Here is a 16,907-nt window from a genome sequence, read left to right on the forward strand (position 1 = left end):
AAAAAATAGAATTGTTGCTGAGAAAGTGCAAAATTTCCAGCAAAATAGTAGAAATAGGTATAAGGAGAAAAAGTTAATAGCTTTCCTTTCTAATTTTATGGCTCTTTTCATGTATTGCTTGTTGGAAATTAAATGCATTATATTATATATCTTAAGCAAATGTGCTTTCATTGGCAGATTGCTGCAAGAATTTTTGTCCGATTATTAAAATTCCTTGGAAAGCATTTAAATTATTTTTACCACGGAGTTAATGGCAATCTGTACTGAATTTGTCAAAGTTTCATTTTGATTCACATCATACAAGGAAAAACAATAAACCAGAATAAAAATCACAACTAATAACACTGGATATTTTCAGTAAAATATAATAATTATAAGAAGCGTAATTAATACTAGCAGTAAAGATTACTTTTCTGCACTTCTAGACTTTGACAAAGGAATGAGAGTAAGCCTGGATTCTAAACAGGCCTATTAATTTCTGAGTACAGCTCTAAAAATTTGATCATTGAAATTTCAGTTCCCTTCTGCTTTAAGCTATTAAAGATCAGATCTTAGCTGAGACAGAAATCAGGCTGGTGACTCAAATATTGAATATGTCATTTGTTTTATGCATTTTCTGCTTTATTTCTGTTTACCTGTATTGTAACATATTTCCAGTCAACCACTTGGACTATATCTCTGGATGGGAATCCTCGGGCCCAGTTTGAATAGTCAAAAATACTTCCATCTGTCCAAAGATATTTACCCTCACTGTTAATGTCATTCAGCCCAATCCATGTTTCGTTGGCAACATCCTTTAGGTGGAAGGTGAGGAAAGCTGATAAGAAACAGGTAAAAAAAAATAAAATAAAATTACCTGGGGAATTTCCTTTCTTCAAATTCCATGTAAATCAAATTACAAATAAAAAAACAACCAAATATCTTCTAAATATACTGGAAATACCAACCTCCAACCTGTTAGGTTATGAGCTAATGATAAAAGAAAAAAATTACAATGGGTAATCAAACTGAAGCAGTTTGATTTCAGGGAAAAAAAAAAAAAAGAGGATTAAAAAGGGAAAACATTTTTTGATAGAAGTTATTTAGGCTGCTTGGAAATATTATAGAAATCAGGGCCAGACGTGGCTCCATAAGGACTGTCTTTCCCAAGGTAGCACCAACTGCAGATATGTAATTTCTGATCGATGTCTGTTTAATGTCTAACTTGAATATCTATAAACATTTCATGACAATAAACTTTTACAATATATCACATCTTCCAAGACCATGTGGAACAGATTATTCTATTCCTTCCATATAAGACATTTGACAAAACTTGGGAAGTGCCACAATATCTCACTCCAGTCTTTCCTCTGGATCAAACACCTCCAGGTGTTCCTTCACAGGTTATGCTATTTAGGTCTGGAGGTAGGTTCAGCCTCATCACTGGATGGTGAAATATGTGGCTTCATAGATAGTGCTGTAAGGCTCAGATGTCATACCTTGCACTTGATTATTGTGGATAGAGGCCAAATTTCCCCCTAATTCTCTACAAACACTTCTTGCTGAGTGCCAAGTTAGTTTATCTTCTTTGCTGGATCCAAATATTTTGTAACACTGTGAAGAGAGTAAAGGATTGGTCAGACTTCCAGGTGTCAAAGACTATTAAAACCATTGATTTGGATTAATTCTGTGCTAGTCCCTGCATGCAAAGAGCTGCAGATGGGGGATCTGCTAAAACACAAATACTATCAGCCATCAAGGAGACCCAGCCAATCCCAGTGATATGTACACAGTACTAGCAATTGTGTGGGGTCACTGCTGGGGAAAAAGCAGACAACTGCCAAAAGCTTTTGAAGAATGAAATTACTGAAAAAAATAGAATTTTTGAGGGACTGGAACTATTTCCTGATAGTGAACATAATTTGAAGCAGGTAATAATCTCTCAGGTCAAGTTTTTTCAATGATATACCACAGATGGAGTGCTAAAACCTCAGCTCATGTGAGAACTCCTGTGACTGGAACAGTGTTAGGAAGAAGTGTCCTTCTGAAAGGTGTTTTCCCTGAATACCAATAAAACATTTTTTTTTGTGTATTTTCTGAGGGACAGAAGACATGGCTCCTTCCTCTTCATGCTCTTTGAATGCAGGAAAACTTTTCCTATTGATTTCATTATGGAATTGATTTGTGGTTTTTCCTCTGTTGTTTGTTTCTTGGAGTGTTTTAAAAGTTCATATGTCCAGGTTTTTTTGCTTAACATAGCAAAAAGCAATGCTTGCTTTTCTTTTATATTTGATTTGACATTTATTGCTGTTCGTGTTACTCAGCTTAAGATGAGTTGCTGTGATGGCCAATTACTTATGAAAAGTGTGACCTTTCATTTTTTCATCTCTATAACTCAGAAAAAGAGTTACACTTACAGATAGGGATAGTGAATCAGGATTTCCATGCAGCAAGTATGCCTAAACTAAGCAGAAGCATCTAGAAACTAGAAAAGTAACTATGGATAAAGGCATACAGACATTACAAAAATTATAATGTCAAATGTTGAAATCACTCTTTTTTAATATATATTTAGCTACAAATTTGTCAACCTGAAAATTCACTGCACTGCTAACTAGCACAGATCTTAGTAAATTGGTGTTTAAAGAGAGAGAATTTATTTAATGAGACAAAAGGGATAGTTGTTTTCTTCACCTAGAGCAAATCTGATAAATATGGCTGAGATTTATTACTGTACCTTATTGTTAAACAAAAGCCAAGTTTCAGGACATCCTCCCAGAAGTGGAAGTACAGTAGGAGCAAATCCTGAGTAAGTTGAATTGTGCCTTTCACAGATAAAGGCATTTTTCAAAGCACAACTTATGTCTTTCCAAAAGCCTGTAAAGATAAGGAATACAGATAATCGTTGTAAAGACTACAGAATACAGAAAAACTCTTATACAACCACTACAGCAGTCAGATTCAGATGGCATTCATAAAGCACAAATGAAAGACATTTACCCACATACACTCCTCCTTCCTCTGCAATATGTTTGTTTCCTAAAAGTGATGACACAATTTCAAACTTGAGCGTGTTACAAAAAATGTCAGTATTGTAGAACTACATCTCTGTGGGGTAACCTCCAATTTAAGTATGTACCAAACATTTTGGATTTTGATCCTAAATTTTACGCAAATATTTATTGTTGCTATTTTACTTACCAAAATCATTTGACATTATCACACAATTTTCATCATTATTTGCAAAATTGGGTTCATTGGGAGCCCAGGCAACATAATTCACTGGGGTGTCATCCAGCCACCTGGAAGAAACAAGGGGACAGTGGCTGCCAGACATCTCAGCAATCAGTCACAAAGTCTGTTTGGGCAGAGGGCTAAGCAAGGTATTAGCAGTGACCAGAGGGCAAAGGCTCCACATATCCTGGAGAGGACATAGCCACAGCACTATTGCTGCTTCTCATCTGTTCAGTACTACCACATTGGAGGCAGTCTATGGACATTCTTCACATCCCAGAAGGGTTGTCCTCCTGAAAGTCTTCCACAAACCTATTGTTAAAACAAACTTCCTGACAGAAATCTCAGAAAGTTGTTGGACTCGATGCTGCTTATGCTTCTTGCTTCCAGCTCACATAACTTGAACCACTTGGGATTAATTTGATTTAACCCTTATATATGTGTTTTACCAAAACCTCCTGGGCTTTCTCTGTAGCCATTGAAGATCTGGTCAGGGTAAATCTCACCCTTAGGTTAATGTCAAAAGTGGATCAGGTAAATAACATCTTAAAATTAGCTGCTCCTTCTCAATACTTATGCAGGGTTGCGTTCTCACAGAGTAAGGCATTAAGTGAGCTGTCATAGCCATGAATTTTTATTGGGTTTTTTCTCCCAAATTCAGGAGGCAAATGCACTTCTCTGCTTCAATACAGAAGAATGTAACACTTTGGATCTGAGACATCTCCTGAACACTATCCAGAAGTCAATTGCACAAGTTTTTAACTTATAAAATGAAAACACACAGAAATGCTCCGTGAGTGAGATGAAATTAACATCATTTGTTGTCCATTAATAGTTTTCTTTTACTCACCTGAATCTCTGATCAAAGCTGACAACTAAGCCAATGAAATATGATTTTCCTCTGTGTTTTGTGTACATCTAAAATAAAAGTAATGAATAGTCAAGCACTAAACTGTTCCTCAACGTCAAGCAAAAATCTGAAAGCAAATTAACCATTCCTGTGATTTTTTTTTTCCTTTATTTTCTTGGAATTTGAGCCTCACATAAAAATAGGTAGGTTGTAGGTTCAGACTCAGGTTTCAAGCAGGAAACAGATATGTGGAACATCCTGGAGTGAGGAACCCACTGGACAGGAAAGCAATTTTCACTGTGCTAAACACTACATGTATTAGAATAGATAATTAACCTGGGCCTGAACCTTTAATATTTGCATGCCATTTTCCTCTACCTATCAAAAACAATAGTAATTTTTAACATGTCCTGAACAAATCTATTGCTCTAAATATAAGTAATATAGAACAAGCTCAGGACCCTGGTCTTGCTAAATATTTAGTATGTTCCCTGTATTTTATCACTTGCTCTGCTTCAAAAGTCAGCTGTATTTAATAGGCTTTCTGCTTACATATTGCCAGAGAAATCGTCTTTTGCTTTCTTTCTCAATGACAACAAGATCTGCGAAGTTCTTACGACAAATTCTCCGTGCTTCTTCCATGTGGACATGCTCTTTGCTGAAATAGTACTGCTTATTTTCATATATAATCCATCCATCACTGGTGAGTTGATAGTCTGAAAGATAAAGAGTCATATATAATATTTTCCCATCTGGTCAATACAAGGTCTGAAAACTATACAGTCATCTTTGTGAAAGAGAAAAAAAACCTACCAAGTTTGTAGTTTGCTTCAGGCTTTATCAATGTACCTGTAAAATAGAAGATGTCATAAGCAACATCCCAAATTTAAAAAAAAAAAAAACAACAAACAAACAAACAAAAAAAATTCCTCAAAACCATGAAAACAAAACAAAACAAAACAAAATCCCAGAGATTTCCTTTATGTAGCTTTACATGTTTTGTAAAATAGAGGGAAAAAAACCAAACCCACCAAGCAAACTATGAATTAGCTAATGCATTTACAGTAAAGTATATCTAAAAGCACAGTGTTGAAAAATCCAGGATTCACAGTAAATTTGTGATAGATTAAACAAACATTACTCTGAAAATTTATTTTAACATTTTTACTTGACACTCTATGATTAATTATTTTTTTGTATTCTTGGGACTAGAGCCAAACAATATAACCCAATCTAGTAAATTCTAAAGTTTATCTACATAGTAATAGGTACTACTACTAGTAGGTAGGTAGTATCCACAGGTACTGAAAATTTAATGCTAGTTTATTGCTAATATCAGGTGTAACTTCCAGTGTGTCAATGGATTCTTCCTTTCCTGATGACTTGGCTTTTACTAGAACAATCTGTTTTTAAGATTCCCGGAGAGCCAATGGATATTAAACTCCAATTTCTGATTGCAGGTTCAACCAGGAGGAAGCAAATTAGCTGTTGCTATTTCCAGAGCCAGCTATAGCCTCTCTTTAGAAGCTCTGCTTTCATATAAATGCCTGCTATTTTGTTCTTCTGGACTACTAATTCTCTTAGCTTTCTCCACTTCCACTGTGGTTTGATGGAGAGAAACACAGTATTATAGAAATGAGAGAAAAGAAAAATCAAGTAAATTTTTTTGGGATCATTTAAACATTTTCTTCTTAAGTATTTAGTGAACAGTAGAACTAAAATTATTTTAATGTCCTCATTATGAATTTACATACTTCTGGTCATTTTGATTTTATTGTTTAATCTTAACATAACTGTAGCATTCATTATTTTTGTAAAGCTGGAATACGTTTTGTAAATATGTGTCTCAAGTGAACATGAAGGAATTCACATCTGACATGTCATCTCTCATGTTGATCTCCATTCACAATTACAAGATTGACATAATCTCGATTCACAATTACAAGATCTATTTCTCATTTTTTTTCTTGCTTTTGATTAAATTAAACTGATCAGAGTCACTGTGTCGTGGTTTCTGAGCTCCTCCTGTGTAATCTCACCAAGAGCAGAGAGAGCCGTCCATACAAAGCAGCATGCTCAGTGTGCCAGAAAGGGCTGCACAGGATGTGCTGCTTTGAGCTGGTATGCAGAAATCAGAGCTTGGATGGTGCATTTGTGTGACTAATTTACCAAAAGGGAGCAGTGATTCTTCCTTTTTGGTTAAGCAATTTTTCAGTGTTACCATGGTGCCTTATTCACCCTTCAAGGGTTTTGTTGGCAGAGTCATCAAATATTAGATTCACTCAGTGTTTTTATGTAACTGCTTATCCCTTCCCCTTCCTATTGTGCCTCCTAGTACTTCCCTGTGTGCATCCAACTTTCTTTTCATTTTGAGAAGGTTTTAAAAATCTCTTTTTCCATGGAGATGAGTACAAACATTCAGTTCACAACCAGGAAGTGGGAATGTAGAAGGAGGACTGAGTAAGCCAAACAAGTTCTTTCATTATCAGCTGTCACTTGAGCTCTTCATCCCAGACAGACCCCATTTCCTCTCCTGCTGGTGGGTACCACAACATCTGTCAGGTCCATTTTGTGAGCCTGGCACCAGGTGTGGGAGTTTTGGTACTGGGGCCCTGCTTTCCAGGCAAAGTTGGTGGATGCAGGACTCCATCACAGTTACACCAGTAACTCCACTTTTAATCAGATTAGGTTTTCAGAGTTGCTGGTTCCTATATCAACTGATGATCTCTTGGTTGCCATTAGTTGTTTCACAGTGGGAGACAAAGTTTTTTCACTTTTGTAGAGAGAGCTCTAGCATCCTGCATCTACAGCTACCTGGGGTAAGCCTGAAGCAGATATAAATAGAGGGAACAGATAATAGGAGAAGGGATAAGTACCTTTGCTTCCCAAGTTTATTCAACCCATGGCAGAAAGATATACAACTAGAGATGAAGTAATAGGGACACCTTAACTTCCTACATCCAAGGACAAGAGAAATATTTCAATTCATTCCACATGCTTTATGTGTTGCCTTCACTGCAGCTGGTTGTAAAATGAACAATTCCCAGTGTCTTTCTTCCTTTTGATTTGTTTAAATCCATAAAATTTGCTTTTTAAGCTTGGGTTTATTGCTCCATATAAATGGGAAGGTAATAATACCTTTTTTTGTTTCACAAATCCAATTAAGTAAATGTTCACAGCGCAAGTCATTCCAGTGCATTTTGGGTGATCTATTGAACATAACACAATGTTCAAGTTCTTCATAGTTGTTGGGTTCATTTTCCTCCCAATTCTCATAAATTACCTGTGTTGGAAATACATATCAATTACTGTGTGCTCCGAGCTGAACAGGAGTAATTGAGATTGCCATGGTGACACTATTTCAGTATCTCATCATCTCAAGTACCTTTCTTATGGGATCAATAGGAGTTCAAGCAGACCTGAGATGGCTGTGAAGGTCATGCTGGTCAGGTTACTTTCCCCACCACTCCCTGAAGAAGGAGCAGAGACTACATGGTGTAGAAACCATGTGTTTGATAAGAGAAATACTGAGGGGCAGAGGGAGTCACATTTATATTGTTTTGTGAAAGTTGGCAACTGGACTTCCGTGTACTGCCATAGAGCAGTGCCCGTTTTGGGAGGCTGTGAAGGTATAAAGTCACAGACTGTGGAAGGTGGGATATAACGTGGTGCCAGGGATGAAACACAAGCAATGCTGTGTTAAGACAGTTCCCTGCAGCTATTCAATATATATTCTAAAGTATGTATTTTCTAAAAGACAAAATGTCAATTAATATCCAGCAATAAATACTCACAGGGGAGCCATCAATCCAGGCGAAACCTTCATCAGGATTTAGGAGAAACAAACCAATCCAGAAAGCCTGAGTGTTCAGTCCTTTATCCCTAGAATAATTCATACAATATAGATTTATAAGCATAGAAAGAGTGACCAGAATATAAATCCTGAAAAACACAGAAATATCCTGCTTTCTGTCACACCTGAACTGGGAGCTGTGGCCCAAGGCCAAGCTCACTCCCTGCACTCTTAGAGAGTTAGAGAGTTGATAGTCTCTGTGTTGGGCTAAGACTTCTCATTTAAAAATAAGTTAAAATGATGTGGCTTAGAGCCAGCTCAGGCTCCCATCCTTGTGAACGCAGCACAGCTCTTGGTTGTAGTATGAGCTCAAAGACAGAGGCTTTCACAAAACTAAAGCATAAATAGATGTTTATTTAACTAATAAAAATAGTGAGAATTGATTTTCAACTGTTTTCATTTGCTTGTTAGCACTTCCTATGTCGTTTAGTTAATATTTAATGTGATTTATCTTGTTGCGCTTATGTACCAAATAAAATTACTATTTCAGTCACTGCATAACACAAAGATTTCCTTCCACAAATATTTTATACTCTAAAGCAAAGAGACTTAACAGACAAATAAAATCACATTCAGGTGATCACAATACTGAAATATATTTAAAAGTAAGAAGAGTAAGGTCACAAAAGCTTCTCATTAGGAAAGTTTTAAATCTGTTCCAGAAAATAAACCTCAAGTCTGCACTATGTGAAACAGTTTTGGTTAAAGAGCTATATATTATGTGTCATTGGCATGTCTTGACATTATGGAATACAATCAGAATATTGGTCTAATTTGAGGGGAAAACAATGTCACAGTTATCACACATCATAAGAAAGACATAGGATCTACAATGCTATCAAAGGTTAATTAAAATGAATTACTCTTTGATTTCAGGATTCTTCAGTTTTTACTCAGAAAAACTTCACATTAAGTCCTTGAATTTTGCTTTACATTGCCCAGTAACTCAAGGGATTTTTGAATGAGCTGGTTAAAGAAGAATTGCAGACAAAATGCCAGTTAGAGCTGAGTATTTATTTTCTCCCTTTAGGGAGAGTGACTAACATGCTAGAAATTGATAAGATCTGGAAAACAGCCTTGCTAAAACTTGTGATGAAAATTACCAAAATATTAAACTTCTTTTTTTTTTTTAAAAAAAAAAAAAAGCAGTGTTACAGGATGCTATTTCCCAAAGAAAATCCTGTATCAATGTAATTTAAATTTGGTTGTTTTTACTCACTCACTTGTTCTGCCCTTGATATGTTTTAAGCAATTTCTATTTAACATAGTAGGAACATAAAAAATAGTCCTTATGCAAGTACTCACGAAGCTAATTGCCATAATAAAATTTGGTCTTCTCTTGTATTGATTGTGACCAGATTTCCACCTATTTCTCTACAGAATTCTTCAGCTTCAAACCAAGACTTCTTTTGGTTTCCCTCTCTCACAAAAAACTGTTGAGAACAAAAATTATAAATAAATTGCTAAGCTTGTAAACTTACAGAATATATGTAATTCAAATCACATCATTTTGGCACCCCTTTATTCTTGAGTGAGACAACATGGCACCTGTCCAAGCCTCTAATATTAAACATTAAGAATGTGAAGTGTAAATAATTTTTTCATAGTATCATCTATTTTAAAATAAAGCAAAATTAGTAGAGGCATCTGAGGAGAACAAAAGGTTTCAGAATGTGCTGAGGAGAGAAAACTACTCTATAACTTAATTGGAATTTTGTCCACTGAAAGGCTGAAAAAAAGATGGAAAAACTGAACCGTGGCATTTGCAGTAGAAAGCAGGCGATTTTTGAGAAAAGGAAGGGGAAGGGTAGGTCAGTGAGTTGGAGTAGAAAAGATAAAAAGCAGAAAGCTGTTTGGCCAAGTGTGGACCCCAGCTGAGGAAGAGGTTTTTGTATTGAGGTGCAAGCATACAAGTACAAAACATGCTTTCTGCCATGAAGAACATACATTCTTGGACTAAGGATATGTTTAACAGGACTAAATGCTTGACATTTTATGGAAATGACAATTAAAAATTTGGTAAATGGCCAGTATAATGATAATTACATATGACATGGAAGCTCGGACCCTTGTAGATACAGGAATAAAATCAGCTCTGGTTTCCCAACAGGCAGAGAGTCTCAGGAAAGCAAGTGAGAGCAAACTTTATATAAAGACATGGAAAAACAAGGCTGCATATTTATTTACTTGATCTATATTGTCTTTTATTTCCTTTTTTCCTTTGCAAAAGAGAGAGCTGTATAAGGCATTTTTAGCTAAATCAAGAGAATGCTCAAAAGTTTTACTTGCTGAAGAGTCTCCAACTAAACCCAGATCCAAAAATTTTGCTGTGAGTACCACATGCTGTATGAGAAAAGGATGGCATGGGCATGGTTTCTCTCAGAAACACTGAAACATTGTGTTATGCAAATGACACTGCCAACTCTTGAGATGTAATACTGTTTTTTCTGAAGTTCCAAACCCCTGGAAGCAAATAAATTAGGTGAGGCTCTCACCTGGCTTTTACATAAAATAAAGCGTAGTTCTAGCACTTTGTGTTCATCGTTTTCCATTGCTGACTTTCATTACATTTGAAGGATTTTTTTTCCCCCCATGCGTTCTTGCCTTGAATACCAAAGAGAAGATCATTCCCAAAAAATGCCGCAGCATCTTGGAGACCAGGGCAGTGTCCCCTGGTCTGCCCCACGCTGAGGCTCCCAGTGAGGGTGGACACACACTTACTTTGAGGCATGAGTCTGCCTGGGCAGCTCTGTCCCAGCCTTCGGCACACGAGGCCACAGGGACCTGTCCTGGAGGAGCAGGAGGTGGCACTCCTGCTGCCCGCTGTTTGCAGAGATAATTTGATGTCTTCTCACAGCTAACGACATCCCATAATCCAGCTGCAATTCCAGTTCCCATGACAACACAGCCTCGCTCTTTCCCTTGGAGATGTGGAAAAGAAAGTAGTAAAAACTAAAACGTTAATTGCTGTATAAGGAATGAGACCTTTACTTTTATTCATTGAAAATTAGGAAAAGAAAGGTGCAGATTATGCAGATTAAAAAATATCCTGGCTATAAAACTAGTTTTATTACCACCTGTCAGTGGCCACACATGGGTCAATGAGTCCCAGTAACAAGGCTTTACCAAAACCAGAGATTTGCAAGTTCAGAAAACAAAACTTCCTTATCTTGACACCCCAGGGAAATCACAGGAAAAACAGCTCTTGATTATTTTTACATAATAAATGACCTGACAAGTACTGTGGAGTTCTCAATATCCTGGTAACTCAATTTTGAGAAGGGTGATGTCAAGCACAACCAGTTTGAGTGCAGCTGCAGGGGTTGAGCCTATGCACAGCTTACCTGGCATTGCTGTGTTCCAGTGTGTGAACTGAGGAGTTTCTCCATTGGTCCACCTGAAACTCCCTCCTTCTTCTGTGTCAGAGAGACCAATCCAAAAATATTTTTCAGACCTCAGCCCCGTCAGACTAATCAGAAATGTTTGTTCATTTCTGCAGTGGGAAACAGTGTTCATTCACAGCCTGTTAGTGTATAATATTAATCTAAGTGACACAATCAGAGGGTGTTAACATGACCCCAAAACAACAGCTCCTCTGTGAAGTTCAGAAAAAACCCTGGTAGTCTAAACCTCAGTCAAAAGAATTTCATGTGGGACAACTTTCTCCTTACAGCTGAAGGCATCTGAAAGTCACAAATTGCTGTTCACGTGGGCTTCTAGTTGTATTCTACTCTTTACACTGTCTTTCCAAATCTTTGAGGTACCTCAAACAGACCACCAAAACAGGACCAAGCTGTCAGCTTTGCTACCCATCACCTCTGAAGTCTGTCATGTTCCTCAGGGGCCATGAAGCCTCTGAAGCCTGACAGTGATGTAGGCAGATTAGAGATGATAAATTCTGGCTGTCAGAAGGCAGGTTCTGGGGAAAATTTCCTACATTTGTTCAGAATTTGGCTTAGAAGGTAGTTTAGGAAAATATTTTTATTAAAGCTTTCTGTGATAATGAGAGACCAGCTATCAATAAGTAGATGAAAATTATTGTACTTACTGTCCAACAGAAAATAATCCCAGCAAACCCAAACACATGAAAAAGAAAACCAAAAACCACACCAAAGCCAGCAGTTTCCTTAATTAAAAATTAAAAGAGGAAACTGTAACTCAAGAAGCCCTGAAATTTTAAAATTGCTATAATGGATTAAGTAGATAGCCCTACAACATGGAGGTGTGTGTTTTGGGTTTATTTTTCCTGCATGGGTAGTCTTTGCATGCCTTGCTACAATGAAATTTTTTGAAAAGTGGTGATAAAACACTTTGATGGGTTCAAAAAATGGAAAAGTTTTGCAAGTTTCTGCATTAAAAGCACTGATTTTATAAAAAGTTATTTTCCCACCTGCTTTCCACTGTAGTTAGATAAGCTTTGCTCTGTTCACACATCTTATTTGCTTCTGAGAATGTCAGAAGTGCAGAACCCACCAAGTAACAGTGAAAACCATATCTTTTCCAACCCTGTGACAAACATAAGATTTTTAATATGTAATGGAAGGAGACTTCAATGTAAAAATTTCTCCACTCTTTTATGTATAAATATTCAATGCTCAATTTGTTACAACTTAGTTTAAAACTAAAATGAGAGTGGGCTGACCTTTAATAAATAAAATCAATTTTTTTATTCTGTTCACTCTTACAGGAAGCCTTTTTGTTTAAGGGATGACATTCAGATCTTAGTTTTCATCTCTTTTATGCATACATGACTTTTCAAAGAAAATTGTGACTGCTACCTGCTGTGGCTTCCCAGTGCTCTGTAGGGTTGGGATTATGCAAACTGAATCCATAAAGAGCCTGTGGTTCATTCAGGGGGACCTGCAGCTCCAGCTTTCCAGAGCTGCACAATCAGACATCACTAATATTGAAATACTGCAAAATATTGCGGACCAGAAATGAATTCACATACAAGCACAAAGCTTCCCCTGTCACTCCCAAGTACAAGGAGTGAAGAGATTTTCTGAGCCAAGAGGAATCCAGATAGGGCTTGTTTTCAGGGAGAGCTGAAAGGAGGAATATCAGTAACACAACTCCACTTCTTCCTGCTCTTACAGAGCAATACAGACACCATGGTTTTCTGAATCACAGGCTGGCTCATCTGGGAATGGAGGGCAGGGCAGTATTCATGCACATGTAAATGAATCTCAACTTCCTTGAAAATTTTCAGAACAAAAATTTAAAATGCACATGTATTAGTAAACTGCTTGCAGGAAGAGACCAGGGTTCCTCGGCAGTGGGTTTTCTATAATATGCAAAGACAGTATCCAAGAGAAGCAAGAACTAGTAAATTACTTCCTGTACATTTCTTTGAAGATTATTAGTTATGAGAGAGCATTTACTTTCTGGCAGCCTGGGTCCTCAATTGTCTCATTTTCAGAGGATTGTGATGAAGGCTTCTTTTTACAGATATAACCAAGTTGCTTATAACAAACATCAGTTGCCCAGTATCCATCCTAGAATAGCAGGGAGAAAGAACAAATGTCAAGAAAGGGCACACATAAGCACAGCTACTGTTTCTCTTTCTTCACAGGGCCAACTGGAGATTTATTAAAAAATATTAGACACATCTGTAAGTACTAGTTTAAGATCTACTTAATGCTGGTTTGAGGTGAAAGAAGGATATTAACATTTTAAAGTCTCAATATTACTTCTTATCATAACTTTTAAATGAAAGGATTTGTAAAGATCCATCTCATCTGGGGCTGATAGTATCTGCTTTTGGAGAAGGATTATTTCAATACACTGCTGGAAAAAAGATGAATTAAACCAAACATCTGATACTGTTGCAGTAAATCTAACTATTTTATCCATCAAAGAATCTGAATGTGACTGACTACTTTAAAAAAAATACAGCCTATTTAAGTAGAGCTTTCTCCTAATCCCCCCATGAAATCTAGTTTGGGGTCAATTCTTTTGGTGCCTAACACTGGCAAACATTAACATTATTCTATGATATAAAAGTTCTCTCAATAACAGCATGGATTTCATACCAACATTTTCAATTTTTTTCTTTCAAAATTCGTGACATTTTTTGTATTTGCATACACAAAAAATGCACATGCAGGTAAATGTATCAAACCATCATGCCTTGCGAGAAAACAAAGTTTGTGAGTCAAGCAGTCAGAAATACTACAGAACTTGATACTATTTTTTTGGAAGGTAGATGACAGCTGAAGAAACATGCCTAGTGCCAGCTCTCTGTGCCTCAATGCCATGTCCCAGTGACGTGACACCGAGGGACAAAATTGTCTATTTGATTGGAATATGAGGTATGCAAATAGCACCTATGGTACCCACATATGGTATTAACTAGTTCATCCCTATTCTTCTCCCAGAACTTAAACTTTTGCTTTTCTGAAACCAAGGGAAAGAATTTAATGTAAAATTTCTGGATCAGAATTTCCACCAGACAAGGAATTTCAGAAGGGGGTACTAAGAAAATGCTTCCTCTCCTTCTGATGTGTCCTGACGTCTGAACTTGTCTTCTGGTTGGTTGATACCAAATTTTGGGCCAAAACTATTTCTAGGTGATATAAAGGATGATACCCAAATAAGCACATGAGTAATTGATTTTGGGTTGATGCAGTTAGTAATTTTCAGTGCTGTAAAATGAGTGCATGTTATACCTGCCCCTTCATAGCGACGCAGTCCTCCTGACCGCTCGTGTCGATGGGATGCCTGCGCTGCCATTTGGTGAACGTCACAGGAGTCCCGTCACTCCACTCAAAGTAGAAGTGAACCCTCAGGTCATTCAGACCCAGCCACAGCTCTTCTGCTGGCTCTGAAGCACCACAAGAAAGAAGTTTTGTTACTCTCCACTGTGCAGTGAATGTTTCCACATGCAGAACCAGCAGGGACTGATATATTTGGACAAAAGATTGTGCTTTTATAAAAATGCTGTTCCCTCTAAGATCTCTGTAAGAGATATATGGTGGAAAAATCTTCAGATTGCTTTCAGAAATGCTGATTTTAATGAACATAAGGCTCTTTACACCAGGCAGAAGATTTTTGCAAACTTTCTGTGTTTCAGAGCAACAAAATGGTCCTGAGCATGAAGACACTGAATGGCTGTGGGTGTCCCACCTCTCAGGAGATCATACTGAGTCCAAGCCATGAGGACACCTGCCAGCACTAGAGGAGTGGTGCTGGCCCATCAGGTGTGTTCACCAAGGCCAGCATCTGCAGTGTCAGGACTGGTTACAGATCCAAGGAGCATCAGAAGTGAAAAGATATTGTTTTCTTAGAAGGATAGATAGCAAGAGGTTAGTGTCAGCAAGAGGTTTGAATGTCAGCAAGAAGCTTATCTTCTAGGTTTGAAGTTCAGTTCTAAAGCCTTGTACATAGAATATAGGTGCCAAAAGTGCAATTAGAGATCTTTATGTGTCTCTGGGAAGAATACCTTTTTTTGTTTTCTTCTCCTCCTATATAAGGTTTTACAACATGGATTATGTCTTGATATACATAGATATAGTTCTGTATTTATGCAACAGCAACAACATAAAAGAGCACGGTAAGTTAGATTCAGGCTTTCACTTGTGATATTTCAGAGAAAGCATTAATATTTAATCTGAAGTTCAGCTTTTATGTCACAGATGGAACAAATGAAATACGGGCCTACACATATACTCACTGTAACCAAGCTGTGACACTAGAAAGCTGAATTCTGCAATGTTGTGGATGCTTGCCAAATCTCCATTTTGCTTCTTACATGAATACAGAGCATCCTCCCATGTTTTGGGGTCCCGGTGAATGCTGTAGCAGTGACCTGTGTATGGCCACCAGCCATCTGTGCACTGAACAGGCCTCAATTCCCCTAAAATCAGAACACAATTTTTCAGAACAAGAGGAAAATAAAGGACACCAGAATGAGGTCTCTTGAGTACTCTTTACAAAAATGGGACTATATGAATAAACATAAAGCTGTAGTTGGCAATGCAAAGTACATTCAAATTAAAAGGAAATATCATTAAGGCACAGGATGCTAAACATGTAAATAGAATTAATTCTCCTTAAACAGAGAACCACTGAAAAATGCCCACATTGTGTCAGAAATGCAATTTGAAATAATGATCAGTGAGAAAAGAGAGAACAAAGCAGACATCAGCCTCTCCTCTGTCCCCCCAGCACCGCTTGGTCTTCTCCTGGCTTTGGTGACTCACGTTGTCTCTGCCTGCTGGTCTATGGTTTCTCACAAACATATTTTTTAGGTATGGAAAAGCATGAAGCAGTTGACAACTGCAGATCAGTACACACTGTAAATCAGTGGGGACTATGAGTATCCTCTCAGTGGCTTAAAACTTACCTTGGTCTTGCTTTAAAAATAGAATCTTACATTTCTTTTTAAGGTTGATACTGGAATAAAGATTCTCTGAATTTATTTCTCTACTTTGTTTAGTATAATTCATTCTTTAAAAGTAGATTTTACAACAGCCCCAGGTGACAGCCTCCAGTGGGCCCCTCTTGGGTGGGGCATGTTCACAGTGCTGGTGTGTTGGGTAACCCACGGGTGCAACGAGGTCTGTGTCAGTGTTGGTGCTGCTCCTGCTCTGCTCACATGAAACCAAAGCAATGCAAACTGCAGACATCAGACAGAGGAGGACTTTTCTCATGAATATACAAGTAACTTCAGTTATTCCTTTGGAGCAAGTGAGAATAATATTTTTACCATATTTATGCAAATTTACTTTTTGGCGCTGGTTACCATGACAGAGTATCTACAATTTGTCTCACAAGAATGAATGATAGAGTGATGGAACAAAATAGTAATATTCTCCTATGAATGTTTAATACCCAAAGGGAGAAAAAAGGCAGCCTATAAAAGTCTGTGTGTGTCATGTATAGCTGTATTTTTCGAAGGTTTCTAATGTCTTTGTTGAAAAATGATGTTTCATACAAGTTCCTCTTTCTAGAAGTCATAAAAGACTTTATTTTGATTTAACTAACCTA

The 16,907-nt window shown here is 37.3% G+C and overlaps 1 protein-coding gene across 1 annotated transcript in view; it reads right to left on the bottom strand.

The window, feature by feature from the left end:
• Positions 1-16,907, bottom strand: part of LOC107199772 (macrophage mannose receptor 1-like) — a 32,741-nt gene that overhangs the window by 10,655 nt on the left and 5,179 nt on the right. The window contains exons 6-21 of the mRNA XM_015617246.2: positions 15,592-15,774; positions 14,588-14,742; positions 13,301-13,414; positions 12,310-12,425; positions 11,264-11,412; positions 10,641-10,840; positions 9,225-9,352; positions 7,861-7,948; positions 7,205-7,349; positions 4,880-4,915; positions 4,619-4,782; positions 4,067-4,134; positions 3,184-3,284; positions 2,720-2,859; positions 1,482-1,596; positions 636-817 (exon numbers count right to left, since the gene is read on the bottom strand). Of these exons, the coding sequence (XP_015472732.1) occupies positions 636-817; positions 1,482-1,596; positions 2,720-2,859; positions 3,184-3,284; positions 4,067-4,134; positions 4,619-4,782; positions 4,880-4,915; positions 7,205-7,349; positions 7,861-7,948; positions 9,225-9,352; positions 10,641-10,840; positions 11,264-11,412; positions 12,310-12,425; positions 13,301-13,414; positions 14,588-14,742; positions 15,592-15,774 (2,084 nt within the window). The remainder of the gene's footprint in view (positions 1-635; positions 818-1,481; positions 1,597-2,719; positions 2,860-3,183; positions 3,285-4,066; positions 4,135-4,618; positions 4,783-4,879; positions 4,916-7,204; positions 7,350-7,860; positions 7,949-9,224; positions 9,353-10,640; positions 10,841-11,263; positions 11,413-12,309; positions 12,426-13,300; positions 13,415-14,587; positions 14,743-15,591; positions 15,775-16,907) is intronic.

Source organism: Parus major, chromosome 2 (genome assembly GCF_001522545.3).
Source record: "Parus major isolate Abel chromosome 2, Parus_major1.1, whole genome shotgun sequence".
Taxonomy (NCBI): domain Eukaryota; kingdom Metazoa; phylum Chordata; class Aves; order Passeriformes; family Paridae; genus Parus; species Parus major.